We start from the raw sequence: 17,344 nt of genomic DNA, 5'->3' as shown, positions 1-17,344 counted from the left end.
TTACTTCTGGTTATCTCCAGTTGGCAGTTGTTACTCCAGTGCCCCTGTCTCCAGGGAGAAGCAGCTGAATTCTGCTGGCTGCCACTCCAGTGGTTTCTGTCCCTGGACGGTGTCAGCAGCACCCTGGAGCTAAACCTGCATTTCTGAATTTACTCCTTGGCCTTCAGGAGTGTTGCAGAGTGGATGGTTCTTTTAAACAACATAAGGGCAAGATGAGGGAAATCAAATTCTGTCCTATGATGCTGTTTGACTTTCACTTAATTGGATCTAACTTTAACCAGAAAAGTTCTGGATTTAACAGAAAGAGATGTTTGAAATAAATCCTGCTGGCATTCAGCAGAAAAAGCTGCACACATCACAGCAAATTCCTCATTGGTTAAATTGAATAGAATCATTCCATCCCTCAGTCCTGAGCTTTATGACACAATCTGTCCTAAAATTGTAAGTGAAAGGGTTTATGATGTGTCTGGTTCACTGATTGTATCTAATAATTAACAGATTAGATGTGGAAAACCACAATTTTTGATTCAAACTTTGATGCGGGATTTCTTTACAGGACATATTCGGAGATGGGACTTGGATTTGCTGCTCCTCTTTGTCCCTCTTTTCCCTTTTTTCCTTTCTTAAGTCTTCTACTCTCCCAGATGTTTACTGTTCTTACAGTGACTGTCTCTGATGATGTCACTGATGAAGCACCAGATAAATTCTAAAGGTGGAAGTTGTGGCCCAGCAGGGTCCAACACCTTGTCAGTGTGCCATAACACAGCAGGAAATGTTGGATTTCCTCATTTCCTGGGCAAAATGAATTGGCAGCAGTGGGAAGTTCTCCCAGCCATAAACATGTCTGAGCAGAGAGTAACAAATCCAGTGTGGCAGCTCCTCGTCAGTGGTGGGGCTCTGCTGTGGCTCCTGAGACACTGCAGACTCCACACTTACTCTTTTTTAGGTTTTCTTTTTTTCCTTTCCTGGACCCCAGTGACACTTCAGGGAACTCTTCCCTTCAGGGTTTGTCCCTGTGTGCTGGAGCTCTCGGAGCAGTGGGTGGGATGTGCCCAAAATCCACAGTACAGGACAAGTCTGAGTGACAACTCAGAACATGTTGTGCCTTGGAAGAGGCTGTGTGGGGGACAGAAGGGTGCTGGAGGACTCTGCCTTCAGCAGGGACAGGGAAATCCCCTTGATTGTGGTGGCTCCGACTGACCCAGTGAGAGCCTGGCAGCCACTCCATGCAGCAGCTGCTTCTAAGCACAACTGGAGAGCGCCTTAATTTAGCTAAACCCTGTTGCTGCACGTGTGGATGATCAGCTGCTGTTTGTCCTGTTCTGCTCCTCACACGTTTGAGGTGTGTTTGTAAAGCAAACTATGGAGAACATCACTTGAAAAAAGGTGGTAGATTTGAAGAGCCACTGTTAGTGATGAAAAAATGGAATAAAGGATTGAAATAAAATAAAGCATATTTCAAAATATTGGAGCTTAATGTGAGCTCATATGTTCTAAGTATTTCCTTAATATTTTCTGTGCTATATGAGAATTTTTTTATGAGCTTGTTGACTTCAGGGAGTTGAGGATTCTTGCAGTGAATGCTGATGTACAAAGGCTGCAGCTAGGACAGCTTTTCATGTGTGAGGAGTGACCTGCAGAGCTGATCTGTGAGCTGTTCCACCCAGACGGGGGGATTTCCAGTGGGCATCGTGGAAATCAGGGCTTGTGCTTTGGGAACGTTGGGAGTTCAGAAAGCAGTGGGAAACTTCCAGTGGCCAGAGACTCACATGTGGAAGAGAGCACAGACAACAGGGAAGTTGTCAGAACAAGCATGGTTAGGGGAGAAGAGCCAGCTCAGGATTTTGGGTTCTGTGCCCATTTTCGGTGTTTCCAATCTGTGTTTGGTTCCAGTGGAGGATTGGAGGATGTGGAGCACCGTGTCCTGCTCCACCACCACATGGCTTTTGTCCTTGGCTCAGCAGCCACACATACCTGTATTTCACTGAGCACTTCTGGTGTTGTGCTGCCTTTAATTGCAAGAGGAAATGTGTTAATGTGTGTTTGAAGTAGTTCCATTTCTTTTCCAACCCCATTTCTGGAAATTCTGGTCTGACCAGCTCAGTGATGCTGTTTGGTTCTGGCAGTGGGAGAGTGGGAAGTGCCTCTGCCAGCGCTGCTGCTGAGCTGCCAGGGGCCAGCAGCACCCTCGGGCCTGTGTCCTGCCAGGATTGCCCTCACTGCCAGGCCAAAGGAGGGATGATCTCACCCTGTCACAGGCCAGTCCAGCTGTCATTAGTTGATAACACCGTGGGTTGTGTCACGTGAATGTTGTGAGAGAAAGATGCTATATGTGTGTACAAGTGAGCAATTGATTTTTAACCCCACAGGTTCTTTGAAGAACTCGAGGCAAGGCACCAGAACAACATTTTCATTGATGACATCAGCGACATCGTGGCGAGACACGCAGGCTCCACCTTTGACCCCTATGTGAAGTACTGCACCAACGAGGTGTACCAGCAGAGAACCCTGCAGAGGCTGCTGTGAGCATTGCAGAGCCTCCCCACAGGGCAGGCACGAGTGGGCCGTGCCCGGGGCTCTGTGCCAGGCGTGTGCTGCCGTGACAGGCTGGGCTGTCCCTGATGGGCACCTTCTGTGAGGGGACTGGGAGCTCTCCTGGCTGCACAGCCCCATCCTGCCAGAGGTCATGGCTCACATCCCCCTTCCTCCATCGGTTCAGAGTCACACAGTGTGCCAGTGGCCCTGTGTGGCACACCTGGGTCTGCCCTCACGGTCAGGGGTGGCAGTGCCTGAGGTTTGATGTCAGTGCTGGGCTGGTGGATCTGAGGGAATAAAGCTGAAGGCTGCGGTGGTCTGACTCTTGCAAATCACGCTGCCTTTTTGATAAAATAATGGTTTATTTAAAATTGAGTAAAACTGCACAGTTGTTTGGTAAAACATACCATCTAATTCTTTCATCCTCTTTCTCCCCAGAGCCACAAATCCAGCATTTAAGGAGGTGTTGTCCCGGATCGAGTCCCACGAGGATTGCCGGAATTTGCCCATGATCTCCTTCCTCATCCTCCCCATGCAGAGAGTCACTCGTCTCCCCTTACTGATGGATGTGAGAACACCTTTTTCCCTCTTTCCTTGCTGCATGTTCTTGCAGTGGTAACATTCTCTCATACTCAGTTCTGGTTCACTCCAGTCTCTTCACGTCTTCTTCCTCACACCAGTCCTGGGCTGTGCATTATGAAGTCCTGCTGCATTTGTTTGCTGACTGGGACTGGATCCTCTTGCTCCCCCATTCACAAGTTAAATATTTGGATGTTCTAATAGGAAAATTGTACAGTAAAAGGTCAAAATGGTTCTGAAACTCAGGAGGAGCCAGCACAGAAATTGTATGTAGTGCTAGGATTGAAATGAACCCTGCAGCTGAAAAACAAGACCTGCTGTCCTGTGGGTTGGGTGAGGGCACTTTGGCAGGGAATACCCTTGGGAGCCTGAAAGATGGACTCCGTTCCCAAGGGAGCTGTGTGTGAGTGGCACTCAGCTGTCCCTCCCTGTGCAGTGACCCGGGACTCGGAGAGAGCGATGGAAGTGCCAGGGAGTGTTTGTCAGGCAGAGCTCACACCAGGAGTTGTGGTATTTCAGTTAAGGTGCCAGAACTAAATGAGGAGCCAGCAGGAGTGCAGATTGTGATTAGGCTCTGGTTCCAGCACTGGTAGGAGCAGAAACAGAACTGATCATTTTGTTCTGTATATTTTTTAATTGAGCACCCATTAATTTGATCACCTGGACAGTTAGTTCATTCACAGACGTTGAATTCTCTCTTCTTCACAGTACATTTCCAGGTAAATGTAATAATAATCCAGTATTCCTGCAGTGTGTCACTGGGGGTGCCTTCCCCTTTTGGGTTTTTCTTTCCTACACCTCCTTCCCCTCTTTGGCTGAAATAATCTAAACAAGCAAATCAAGCGTTTTATTTCCCACTCTTTCAGTTTTGATTTTTGTTTAGAGATGGTTCTGTAAACCTTATCTTGAGAGGTGCAAAGCATCACTTTGCTCCCAGAAGCTTTCCAGAGAGGCATTCCTCAGTGTGACCAAGTGGCCAGTGTTCCCTCTTTATCCCAGTCCACAGCTGTGATTCAGCTCCTGGATTGCAGTTAAGATGTGACATGTCTGTGGGTTGCAATCTGTGCTGCTTGGTCCTCTGAAGTAACTGATGTTTTATTTCAGACTATTTGCCAGAAAACCCCCAAGGATTCAGCAAAATACGAGAACTGCAAGCAGGCTCTGAAAGAAGTCAGCAAGGTATGTTCTCAAGTTATTAAGTTATTCCTATGTACTTCCAGGGAAAAATGGATGTTTTCCCTGCATAAATAATGCAGGTGGGAAGAGCACTGAAGCATAAAAGCTCTACATTGCTGTGTTTAGGAAAGGCCTTGGGGATTTGGTTTGTGCAGAATTACTGGTTCTTACTTGGGAAAAGATCCCAAACTGGATGATACCGTGGTGGTTCCAGGTTTGTGTGTGGGAGCAGTGTGGGAAGTTAATCCAGCTGGGAGGAGGGCGTGTGTTTGGAGCCAGTCTTCTCAGAGCGGTGGCCCTGCTCAGCCAGAACTTGGGCTGAACCTTTGTTCCCCCTGGAGAATCACAAATTATCAGGGCCCTGTGGGATCATTGGGGTGAGGGGAATCTCGGGGCGGTGCAGCTGTGGGGCCAGCCCTGGTCACTGGGGCCCTGCAAACCCCTCGTTGTGGTGGATGTGCCCCTGCTGGGGGTTTGTGCCCCCAGAAGTGCCTTTTCTGAGGCAGCAGCAGTTTGTGCTGGAGGCTCAAGGCCCCAGGCCCTGCTCAGCCCCTGTCTCGTTTGCAGCTCGTGCGGCTGTGCAACGAGGGCGCCCGCAAGATGGAGAGGACGGAGATGATGTACACGATTAACTCCCAGCTGGAATTCAAAATCAAGGTAGGCTGAGGATCACACTCCTGACCAGTCGGGACAGTGGAACTTTCCCAGCGTGGTCATACCCACAGTGATTCTTGCGAAGAAGTGATCTGTTGTGGCAGGACAGAAATGAAAACTTTTGGTCAAGTATTTTCATTTTAGTAGAAGGCCATGCTACAGCACAAGGGATTTTGAATAAATACTGAATGAAGGGTACTCCTTGCTGTAAAGATAAAGCTGCTGTGAAGATTTTGGCATTAGGAGAGAGGCCAAAGGCTGCTGCTCAGTGCTGAGACTTGCTTATGTACCTGATGGGAAAGGTGTGCCTGGGAAAGCACTTCCAGGCCGGGGAAGGATCCTGGGAGTGTTTGTCCTTCCCCTTAAGGGTGGGATATCACAGGTTTCTATTAAAAACAGCCTGTACAGTCAGTCTTTTGTAGGAAATAACAACAGACCCAGTCATAGGTAGGGGAGGTTTATTGGACTTTCTTCAAGTACGGTTATTGTTTCTATTCAATGTTTGCTACAATCCCGTTTCTGTAATTGATGTCTGACACCGTTACACAATGAGGATTCTTTTGGGAGAAGATTGTTTCATTATCAGGAATGCAGTGAGTGGAGGTTCATGGTTTTCAAATCACAGCTCTTGAAAGGCTCTGGAGGCAAATGCTGCCTCCAAAAAGACATGTTCAACTTGCCTAAAGTATTTTTATTCTCAAACTTTGATAAAAATTGACAGTAATAATATTTGCTTATAGCAACAGCAACAACAAATAAAACACTTCAGGGCAGGTGACATCAGAGCATTTTCTGATGGGTGCTAACAGACTCAAGTCTTCAATTAGTCCAGCCCAGTGTCAGGGCTGAGCTTCTCTGTGGTTCCACTCAGATCCCAGGAGCCTTTTGGGATCTGGGCCTGCAGGGTCTGGAGTCCCTCACCTTCCCCCAGGAGGGGACGTGCTGGCTGTGCCTCCCATGCTGTCTGTCCCTGTCCATCCCTCCCAGCTCTGTGGCTCCTGGGTGACCCCCCCACCCCGTGATGAGCAGCTCGTGCTGGTGCCATGGCAGCAGCAGCAGCTTTGGGGGCTTTGTCTTTCTGTGCTTTTGTGTGAGATTTCCCTCTGTGCATCCAAACCCCAGCCCTGCAGTGGGTCAGGCCCCGGCTCTGGTTAAATGCATTTTTCACTTCTGAGAGCCTGTTTTCTGCAGCAGGGACATGGTGCACGTGATGTGCTCCTTTGGCAATTAAGGAAAAATTAAAGTAAAACCAAGCTGCCCCTGGAAGAGAGTCAATTAGGAAAACGGGATGAACTCATTTGGAGTACAGATTAGAGGAATTTTTTGTTCATCCTCAAATAGAACTTTTTAAAGTATTTTTTGCTTGTAAACCAATCATCGTGGGACTGTAATTCTGTTTTATAGCCATTATAAATTAGTTAAAGTATTTCTGTTCTTGCCCAGCCTCACAGAGTTTTGGGGATTTGTTTATTATTTTGTTAGATGTAACTGTGGAGAATTTAATGGGAGCACAAGGGAAGTGACTCAAATCTTGTATTGCTTTTGTACATGGCTCAACTGTAGAACTAAATTTTTAATTAAGTTTCAGCAGTTTTTGTTCTTAAATTTTGCATCTTTTGCACCAGAGAAGTTGTGGGGGTTTGTTTTAGGGAGTCCATATTTGTTCTTCCAGCAGCGAGGTCTCAGTCCCAGCACTGGGTTGGGGTTTGGCTCAGCAGGTACAGGCAGGCTGCAGTTGGCTCAGCCAAGGGATTAACAGATACAAAAAGCCAGCTCATGCAGAATAGGGAAGGCAGCTGACAAACTGTGTGAAGGGATGTTTATTAAAAGCATGTGAAAGGTGCTTAAATGAGGGGAAAACAGGCAGTTGTGTTCATTAGCGTGGACCTTGGTCTGCCTGGAGCGTCTGTCTTGGCGCAGCCTCAAAGGGATCTGTGTGACCAGGACAGTCCCACATCTCCCTCCACCTTCCCAGCCCAGAGAAACAAAAAGTCCTCCTCTGCTCTCTGTGTCTCCTGCAGCTGGGAATAATTTGGATTAATAAAGGCACATCTTCAGGCAGCTCAGATCCTCTGGTGTCTTGCTACAGCTGCTGCAGGTGTTGGTCCTCACCTAGAGAAAAAGGGAGCTCCTGCTCCACGTGAGCTGGATAAAGAGAGGAGCTGTAGGATCCCTAATTATCCATCTGAACTAAAACCTGGCAGGTAACTGAGACACTTCAAGAGCCCCTAATGAGAACAGCAAGGCCATGGAAACCTTCCACTGCCGAGGAAGGGCATGTCAGAGGTGTGGGGAGGAAGGAGGTTGTACCTGCACCTCCCGGGGGAGGAAGGTTTGTGCAACCCTGCCTGCCTTTCCCAGGTGACACCAGCACAGGGAACGTCACCTCTGCTCCAAGACAAGCACTGTGTCCCCACGTGCTTCAGGAGCCTGTCTCACCCTGCAGAACATTCCTGAAGTCAGGCTTTGCTCTGTGCCCTCAGGAGGTCTCACAGTCTGTTCCATCCCCAGTGGGACCAGTCAAGTCTGTTCACCTCTATTTTCAGTGAGCAGTGATGACAGGTGCCCGAGTGATTCCCAGGTATTTGCAGCTGTTACCTGTGTGTTGTAGCAATGATGGAGTCCCTTAAACTTTGGTAACCTCTTCATCTTTGTAATCTCTGACCTTTGAGTTTATTCAAGCATTTTTCCCAAATAGATTATACTCTGTTCTCTATTTTTAAAAAATTCTCTAATTTTGAAGGATTACAATGTGATTTTCTTGCCTTGCAGCCATTTCCATTGGTTTCCTCTTCACGGTGGTTGGTAAAAAGGGGCGAATTAACAGCATATGTAGAAGACACTGGACTTTTTTCCAAAAGAACCTCTAAGCAGCAGGTGTACTTCTTCCTCTTCAACGACGTCCTCATCATCACTAAGAAGAAGAGGTAAGAGCTTCACCAGTACAAAGCTGCTTTTGTGTTCAGTCCTTGAATCACAGTGACTTTTAACATGATCCTGGCTGTGGAATGAGTTCAGGAGTTATTTGAGTCTCCATCATGGGTTACAAATAACAAGTAACTGCTTGTTAAACAGGATTTACTTTTAGCAAACACAATTAAGATTCCAAATTGTCAGACGAATTAAAAAGTTCATTCTTGATGCCCTAGCAAAGACAGAAGTTTGGGAAGGATAAAGGATTGGGAATGTCCTTTCCCTTCCACACTTCCCACGATTCCCAGAGCGTGAAGCTCCCCCTGCCAAGTGCCAAAGCTCGTTTACAGTGCTGGAGCTCTGGGTGAGCTGTGTTCCCACCCACAGTGTTGCCATGGCACCACAGCAGTGGACAGAAATGTTTGTTGCTAGCTGAGGTTGGATGTTTGTGGTTTTCCTTGAGCAGTTGAATCTCAGAAGATTCTTAACATTGCACTAAGACATCTCACTATGTGCTAAAAATGGCCATTTCTGAGGCTGCACTTTGGGCTTTACCCAGAGTTCCTCTGCAGCCCCTGCTCAGCAGCCTTTGCCTGGCTCTGTCCCACCTCTGTCCCGGCTCTTGTGTGCTGGAACTGCTCAGGAACTGTGGCTCTGACCTGCTGGAGACCCTGCAGAGGAGGGAGCCAAAGGGCTCTGCAGTCACAGGGCTGCTCCCTGGGATTGGGCAGGAGGGGACATGGGGACTTGGGATGTGTTGTGGTGCACAAGGCTTTGAAGAGGGATAAAAATCTGCTTTTCCTCACTGCCCAGCTTTTAGTTTGTGGGGAATGTTTCTTCTGCCAGTTGTCCTTGTAGCCCCTCCTGTGTGTAGGCACAATCTGATTAAAAAAAAAATCATGACAAAAAGACGTAATACTTGCCAAGCACTAATGCAGTGTCTTGAGAGGAGCAGTCAGTGCCAGCAGGTGTTGGGATGCTGGATCCAAGGGGAAAGGCCAGCCAAGGTGTGGCTGGTGCTCGGGAAGGGTCAGCCCAGTCCTGCTCACAGACCTGGCTGTGGGCTGGATTAGGGCATGAGCTGAAGGGCGGGGGCAATCAGCGCAGTATTGATTCCAGAGCACTCGCTTGAAGTGCACTGTCTGCTTTTACATCTGTTTAGAGTCCCTTCAGCAGGAGTCTGATCCAACTGGTTTGTGGGATGGAGGTGAGGAGTAGGAAGGATTTGAAGAAGTTTATCTGTTGATTAATTAGTAAGAAATGCTGTTATGATTAGCTCTGCACATGTACAGACTAGTTGATTAATTCATAAAAAATGCATTTGTTATTCATTGCACAAATGCATAGACACATTTGTTTTCCAGATGCAAGATTCCCAGGTAGAGATGGCAGCAGTCCCAGCTGGGATTGCCAGTTTTTCCCTTGGCTAAGGAGTTATCCTGACTAAAATACTGAACTAACTTCTTTAAAAAAAAACCACACCCCCAAAAAAACCCAAGCACTCAAACAAAACCAAACCCACCTGTCTCAAAAAAACCAAAAAACCTAACCAACCCTTTTCCCTGGTTCAGAGCATCTGAGCAGGATTGGTTCCATTAGAAACATGCTCTCTGTCCATTGTTTGGGAGTGCACAAAGCTGTTCTGGAGAAAGAACCCAAAGCCGTCTCGGTGTTCAGTTCACAGAACACCAGTGAACATGTACCCCCCCGAGCTGAAGTAGGGGCTTTGTGTTACACCAAACCCGCTGGCAGAAGCTGGTGACCCCGGTGTGGAGCTGAGAGGTGCTGCAAGAACTGTCCCTACATGGCGTTAATGCGGCGTCTGTGACTGCGGTTGCTTCCAGACAAAGCGAATGGGAACTAAACTTTTCCTGGTGTTTTCCTCCCGGCTGTGCCCTGCAGTGAGGAGAGTTACAATGTCACCGAGTACGCGCTGCGGGAGCAGCTGCTGGTGGTGCCCTGTGATGGGGAGGAACCCGGCTCCTCTCCCGGGAAGAACGCGGCAGGGATGCTCCACTCTGCACGGAATTTTGCATCCCACCTCTTCAGGCTCGTGCTCCTCAGCAACCACGCCGGGGACAGGGTGGAGATGCTCCTGGGAGCAGAGACTCAGTGAGTACAGTTACTTCAGGGATTTCTTCACCTGATTGTCTCCACAGGCTGCCCCTCTTGCCCTGGCTGAAGCAGTAAATATTTATTTATTTATTTGTTTGTTTATTATTACTTGTTCTAGTTTATTACTTTAAACTACTGGGTAAGGCCTCGATTACCCTGCCTGCAGAGATCAGTGTAGCCTGCCGTGCCTCAGGCAGGTTCCTGTGCCAGCGCTGTGCTCGCGGCCCTCACCCCGAGGGTCAGCACTGCCGGGTGGGTGTCACCGTGGGGCTGTGCGGGCACAGCACCAGGATGTGGCACAGGAGTGTCCCCAGGCACACCCAGAGTGCTCTGGGCCTCGAGCAGGGTGCGGTGGGTATTGGTGGTGATGGCTGGATGGTGCAGCAGTGGGAGCAGAGCGGGGTTCATGCAGGAGGAGCCCAAGTGCTCTCTTGGGCACTGAGGAGTGTCCTGCCTTAGAAACCAGCAGCAGCCAGTGCCTGCTCTGAGGCGCACACGTGCCATCAACTTCCACACGACCTCCCAGCACTGAAAGAGTTCATTTGTTCTGGGGGAAGCTGGAGGTGGGACAGAGACATGAAAGGGAGTGCTCCAGACGTGTTCCTGCCTGGAAAAATTGATAGTTTTAGGTTGGCTTTCAAAGTTTAGAATAACCGTGAAAGGAACTAAAAAGATCATCAGTGCTTTCTATTAAATATCTCATTATGAAGGCAGCAGATGATTCAGACTTGTTTGGAAATGCAATTTTATTGGGGAAAAAATGCAGGACATTTTTAGTTGTCTGGGCTTTGTATGAAAAGACATTTTGTTCTGCAGACTTATTATTGATTTGTTCTATGCTGTTTGCAGTATAAATGGCAGTCCAGCTGATCATCACTCAGAGCAAGAGTCTGAAAAGAATTCCTGTATTTTAAGTTACCTATTTTTATACTCTTATCCTGTGCTTTGAGAAGGATGGGAAGGGAATCTTTAAGGCCAAACAGGTCATAGAGTTGTGTGCCAGTTTTGTACAGGTAAAACGGAAATGTTTTCTCCGACACAAAGATTTTTAGCACAGTTTGGTCCTGTTTTGTCACTTCTGTGGCATGTGGGTCCCAAGGACAAAAGTACCAGTGTTAGGTGAGAACTTTCTGTTGCCCTGTGAAGAAGGCACAGAATACACAGAGGTGATGATACACAGGGGTTACTCACAGGTGCTGAAGAGAGATGCTGGCACTGAAGAAGGGCGGGCAGTCTCAGTGCTGACCATTATCCAGGGCCTGAGTCGGGACACTGGGTTCTGCTTTGCAGGAGTGACAGAGCCCGCTGGATCACGGCACTGGGCCAGGACAGCGACGGGCACCACGCGGACAGGACCAGTAAGTTACAGCTGCTGGGACCTGTGTGTGCTCTGCAGGGGAACAGCACTGCCCTCAGTGGGGGCTGGGGTGGGCTGGGACTACCCTAAGGGATGGGGGGAAGTGTAAAGTGGAAAACTTTTTAATAAATGGTGATGTGTTGTAATAAAAGCTCCTGCCCTGTCACTGGTTTAACTACGCCTGGCTTGCTCCTTCCCCAGCACTCGCTCAGGTGGAGATCATCAGAACATACACAGCCAAGCAGGCTGATGAACTCTCTCTCCAAGTCGCTGATGTCGTTTTGGTTTATCAAAAAGTGCATGATGGTGAGTGAGGATTTTGCTGTCAGTAATCATTTGTCACCTCTGCAGGGGGCATTCCAGCTACAAAAACTTGTTTCCTAATAGCATAGGGCAGCGAGTAGAGGTTCAGCTTCCAAGGAAAACGTGAGCATTTGGGTTCAGGTTTCTAAAGGAAGAAGCAGATACAACCAGCTGCAGAACGTGGCTGCTGGCCAGTTTTGGCATGGGAGATGCCCACAAATAGGAAACTGAATTTGTCTAAAAACATTTTAGTGAGTGTCAGCGTTGTCCAAGAAAATCATCCCCAGTCTGTCATGCCATGGCCTGGGCTTTCCTGCTGCTACAGCTCTGGCACAGGGTGGTTGTTGAGGTTTTCCACAGGATCAAGTATATCCCGAGATCCAAGCGATTCCTGCCTGGACCTGCCCACTGACAGCACCAAGGGCTGGCTCAGTGTCCTGCATCCCTGTCAGCACCTGAGGAACTAAATTCTATCTTTCTGTTGCTCAATTACCTGTGAAATCAGAAATCCTGTCACTTGTGCTGCATTGCTCTCTTCAGATTACAGTGCTCTAGCATTATTTCAAACTATATTTGAATGACAGTATTTTAAAAAACAGTGAAATTATGCAATACTTTGCACATACTATTTCATTCCTGGTCTGGCTCTATTAAAAAAATCTGCCAAAGCTATCCTAAACTGGTCCTTGATTCCCAGCCAGGCAAATGCAGAATGTATGTGATGACCATCAGCTGGGTCACCTTAGTGGCACCAGCCAGGTGTGTGTGGTCAGCTGCAGAGGTGTCACTGCTGTCCCTTCCCCACAGGCTGGTACGAGGGGGAGCGGCTGCGGGACGGCCAGAGGGGCTGGTTCCCCTCAGAGTGTGCCAAGGAGATCACCTGCAGGGCCACCCTGGACAAGAACATGGAGCGCATGGGGCGCCTGCTGGGGCTGGAAACCAACGTGTAGCCTCTCCCCGCACCCTGGAGGCTGCGCCGGCTGCCGCGGGCTCCGGCTGGGACAGGGGACACCAGAGCCACAATCCAGCAGCAGCACACTGGAGACTCACGATCCCTTCTCTGCTGGCATTCCAAGAGCTCCAGACTGAGCCCTGGCTCCCCCAGGAGCACACTACAGCAGTGTCTTGGGCACTCGTTGCAGCTCCTCCATCCCTGCCTCCTTACACTCTTGCTCCATCTGGTTTTGAGCATCTGAACTTGTTTTCAGCAGCAGAACTCTGTAGAGGACTGGGTCCCCTGCCCCCACACCCAGAGCTGGTGGTAAACAGCAGTGCTGGGTGTTCTCTGCTCCTAAGGAGCTGCAGTGCTCAGCCCCAGCCACTGTGTTACAGGACACTTCCCCTTGTGTCAGCACCTGAACTCGACTGCCCAGCTCTGTACTTTGCAAAGGCTGACCTACCTCTCCAGTGCAAATCCAGGGATGTCCCGCCTGTCACAGGCAGAGCTGGCACAACCTCAACGAGGAATCCGGAGCTGTGCCTCTGGTCTCTGACACCATGAAGCTGCTCAGCCTGGCTCCAGGTTCTGTGGGCAAAGGATTTCTGAAAGCAAGAACAAGGTACTACACTGTGCAGAGTAGGTGCTGCTGATCCATCCTAGCACAGGTGTTTTACTGCACAGTAGCTGCTGCAAGTGGGGGCAGTTGTTTCTGGTTTGCTCAGGAGTCTAAGGAGGTCTTCCACTTCACTTAGTGTTTCACAGCAGGGGTGTGATGAGAACATGAAATGCACTCACTGCTCTAGGAACAAATGTACTCAAGTGTGAACAGAGTTCAGAGCAGGTGTCTGAAGAGAGGTGGGAGAGTTTGTACCATAAAAACCCTCCCTTTAAAGGACGAGCTGCGGACGCAGCAGTGTGGAAATTGCTCACTAGAAATGAGGGGACAACGTGTAGTACCAAGGCTTTCTTCTTGCTGCCTTTCCCATCCTCTGTGAAGGGGATGGATGCTGGTTTTTACCCTGCAAGATGCTGGTTTGAGTGGTGAGTGAATTGGGTGTAAAGATGTGTACCTCTAACAATTTACACTACATTAGGAAGGCAATAATTTTGTACAGAAATGCTTACCTGGACAGGGTGACAGTGGTTATACAACCTTGCAAATTAATTTATAAGCGGACTGATAACAGAATAATGAAAGAAACTGTAAATTGAACAAAGACTTATTTAACATAGTAAAAATACTGCTACTGTTTTAACAAATTTTATTGTATACATGCAGATGCTTAACACATAACTGAATGTATAAATCTAGGCATTAATTTTATTCAGATTTTTTAATACATTGTATATATTTTTCATACCTACTTTTTCCAAAAATGCTGTAATGTTTTGTAAAGACATTTTTCATTTTTCCTATTGTTGGACACAGTTCTTCAGGAATTAAAAGACTTCTATGATTTAATAGGACAACAATCAATAAAATTTCTTTTAAATCCTTACTAAAAAGTTTTGATTTTTTTTTTAAATACCATAAAGCTGCTGGTTGTTAATGTCATTTTGGTCAGAGAAATTAAATCTCTTCAGTAAGCACTGACACTTTAGATTTTCCTGTTCTGTAAAGATAAATAGCACCATCCTGTGTCCTACTACTTCATCTGCCCCAGATCCCATTTACCTGTTGGACGTGGCCTGGGACAGCATCTCATTGCTGAGACACCATTAAGAGGGAGGTGAAAAAAGAGTCTTCAGTTCCCTCTGCTTCCTGCTGGAAGGGACCCACACCCCTGTGCAGTCCAACCCCCTCAGGGCTGGCCCAGTGTTAAACTCTGTTCTTGAGGGCCCCCAAAGCCTCTTAAACACCCTCAGATGTGGGGCATCACCACCTCTCCAGGGCCCCTGTTCCTGGGTCTGTCCATTCCCTCAGTGAAGTCCTGCATCCTCGTGCCCAGTCTGAATCTCAGCTTTAACTATTACTCCCCAGCATCCTGTCCCTGGAGCCCAGGGAAGGGGAGGCTCAGCCACTCTCATTCAGCCATTCCACAGTATTTTCATTAGCCAAAAAAAAAAGTAATTTTTAACACTGACTTTTCTATTAGCACTTCCATTGCAAAGGAAATCATCTAAAAAACTCAACACCTTCACCAGCCCCTGTGCACTTTGAACACACACTCCTTTTTAACTGGAGGGGGTGTTACACCAGTACCTCCTCTTTAATTAAGAGCTCAGCAGTGACAGAAGGCAGCTGGGAGTTTGTTACTGTAAAATCAGCTCTCATTTTTGCAGGGCATGGAATATGTGTCCCCTTCCTTCTGTAACTTCTGTAATCAGGAAGCAAGTTGCCAACAACAAAAGGCTCTCAGTTGCCTAAATCAAAGCTCCAAGTGAGTCGAGGTGCCCCCATGTGTCTGGTGGCTCCACAGGGGCACCTGTTCAGAAATCCAGTGCCCACCTGACCTGAGCCTGGCCCAGCATCTCCACAGTCATGGCACACCTAAGAATAGTTTTTAGTACTTGTCTGTTCTGCTGCTTTATACCAGCCCTACAACATAACAAATACAACATTTGTATCTGCTGAACTTTAATAAATGCTGTAATGCAGTGTGTTGTGCTTGACTTCCATGGCAAAGAGTATGTTTGTTTCTATTATGCAAAGCTAATAATTTGCTGAAAATAAAAAGGTAAAAATAGCATGACTTTAGTCACCGTACACATGCTCAGAAAGCACAGTCTGCTTAGCATCACACTCATACACATACCTTAAATCCTGGATTGACAAAATATATTCACAAAAATGCTTGGGTTTCCCAGGTGTATTTTGTTTCTAAAGTAACACACACAGGCAAAACAACTGGATAGAACACAGCTGTTGGAAATAACCAGTAACTCTTGACACCAAGTTTGAGGAACTCCAAGGCTTTATCTGCTGTGATCTGCAAATGATTTTCAACAGCTGTATCAAAACTTCATCATTCAGGCAAAGTGGTGATAACATGAAGGTCAGGAAGACTTTACTACAACACTGAATTCTTTCATTCCATAACCCAGAGATCCAGAAGGTGCTAAAAACTAACACAGACAGAAGTAGCCTTCATTAAGCACAACATGACCTTGACCATTCTTGGTCTTGGGCTGGCCAGATATAAACCACGTTACAAGCCTTACACATCAGCATTACACCTCTTTGATATCTTAATAACCTGATGCCGTGGTTTAAGCCTGGTTTGTAGCTCATCCCCACAGTGGGATAGGGGAGAACAGACTCTAAGGGTCAAAGCAAGAGAAGTCATGGGTTGGGATAAAGACAGTTTAAAACAAAAGCCACATGTGCAAGCAAGGCAAACCAAAGAATTAATTCGCCACTTCCCACAGGCAGGTGAATATTCAGCCAGCCCCACGACAGACAGTCTCCATACACAGAATGGGGACTTGAGAGGACAAATGGCATCACTCCAAACATCCCCCCCTTTCCTGCTTTATCGACTAAGCATGATGGCCTGGGGCCTCCCTGGGGGCAGTGGGGGTCAGCTGTCCTGGCTGTGTCCCCTGGCCCCTTGCTGGCAAGGCAAGAACCAAGACAGAACCTGGGCTTGCTCAGCCATACCTGGAATAACACAATTTACATCACAAATCCAAACACAGCATCACACAGACTAGCAAGGAAAATTAATCCAGCATCCCTAACATTTATGCTCATTTTCAAACTCTGAACACAGAGGTTTCTAGTACCTTTCTGCACAAAAGAGTATGTTAGGCTGTGTGCTTTCAGCACTGTGAAAAAGTACAGCACTATCACTATTTACACTTCAGTCACTTCCTAACATCTGACCTGTGATCCCTCTGAGCCTTTCTTGGCCTTTCCCTCTGGCCCTTGTGCCAGTGCTGACCCTGAGCCTCCGCAGTGTGGGGCTTGAGGGAACTCATCTTCAACCGACACTGCCATTTTTACCCAGGCTCTATCACTACCACTTCCCTTTGGCCCTCCTTTTGTGCTAATAATTAGAAAATTAGCCATCATTTAAGTACTGCAAAAATCATGAGAAAGGGGAATAATGCAGGGACCATGTGCCAGCCTTCATTTTCTTCATGACATTTAATCCAGCTTTGCCAGTAACAGTGCTACCAGTGCCAGCTTTTCCTCACTAAAGCACCGACTTGTGATGCGGAGCAGCCCGCCCTGCCCAGCCCCCCGCCGCACCCGGCCCTGCGCAGCCCGGGGCCAGCGCTGCCCCTCAGGGCTGGGCGCCATTTTGTTCCCTCCTGCCCTAGCGACGCCCTTTGTTTCCAGCACAGAAATTCCCCACTACAAATTATTTCGATCCCATTTCCACACAGTTATCACTAATTTAGTCCCCTTTGCTTTCCCCTTTGAGTCCGGGGCTTACCTCCAGCGACGCCGTGGCTGCCGCAGCCTGGGAGCGGCCGCGGCCCGCGTGGAGCTGAGCCCCGGGCGCCGGCAAGTCCGGGTGTCACGAAGCCATTCTAGCCCGGTGCTCCCGCAGTCTCACGGCCCTCACAGCCCGGCTGCTGCCCAGCGAACGCTCCCGCCCCGGCTCCTCCCTCCCTGCAGCCGTCGGTGCCTCTTTTCCCCCTCCTCAGACTCCCTCCGGCACCCCCAAGCCGCGGGGCAGGGCGATTCTCCTCCTCCGCCTCCTCATTTAAAACACCTGAGGGTGAAACAGTCAATTGGTGGTTGGGGAGGGAGGTTAAGCGATCTATTTTCTGCAGCTGGCAGTGGCAACGAGGAGCTTGGCGCCCTCCAGCCTTTGTTAACC

At 48.3% G+C, this 17,344-nt stretch overlaps 1 protein-coding gene across 2 annotated transcripts in view; it reads left to right on the top strand.

The window, feature by feature from the left end:
• ARHGEF26 (Rho guanine nucleotide exchange factor 26) overlaps positions 1-16,713 on the top strand; it is a 30,148-nt gene extending 13,435 nt beyond the window's left edge. For both annotated transcript variants that reach the window (XM_069024664.1, XM_069024663.1), the window contains exons 6-14: positions 2,370-2,522; positions 2,974-3,103; positions 4,219-4,293; positions 4,858-4,947; positions 7,717-7,871; positions 9,760-9,969; positions 11,263-11,330; positions 11,531-11,635; positions 12,440-16,713. In XM_069024664.1, the coding sequence (XP_068880765.1) occupies positions 2,370-2,522; positions 2,974-3,103; positions 4,219-4,293; positions 4,858-4,947; positions 7,717-7,871; positions 9,760-9,969; positions 11,263-11,330; positions 11,531-11,635; positions 12,440-12,582 (1,129 nt within the window). In that variant the 3' untranslated portion in view covers positions 12,583-16,713. The remainder of the gene's footprint in view (positions 1-2,369; positions 2,523-2,973; positions 3,104-4,218; positions 4,294-4,857; positions 4,948-7,716; positions 7,872-9,759; positions 9,970-11,262; positions 11,331-11,530; positions 11,636-12,439) is intronic.
• Positions 16,714-17,344: the final 631 nt, after the last annotated feature.

The sequence above is a fragment of the Aphelocoma coerulescens genome, chromosome 9 (assembly GCF_041296385.1).
Source record: "Aphelocoma coerulescens isolate FSJ_1873_10779 chromosome 9, UR_Acoe_1.0, whole genome shotgun sequence".
Taxonomy (NCBI): Eukaryota; Metazoa; Chordata; class Aves; order Passeriformes; family Corvidae; genus Aphelocoma; species Aphelocoma coerulescens.
The sequence above is the reverse complement of the archived record's forward strand: the minus strand, read 5'-3'. Positions and strand labels throughout refer to the sequence as shown.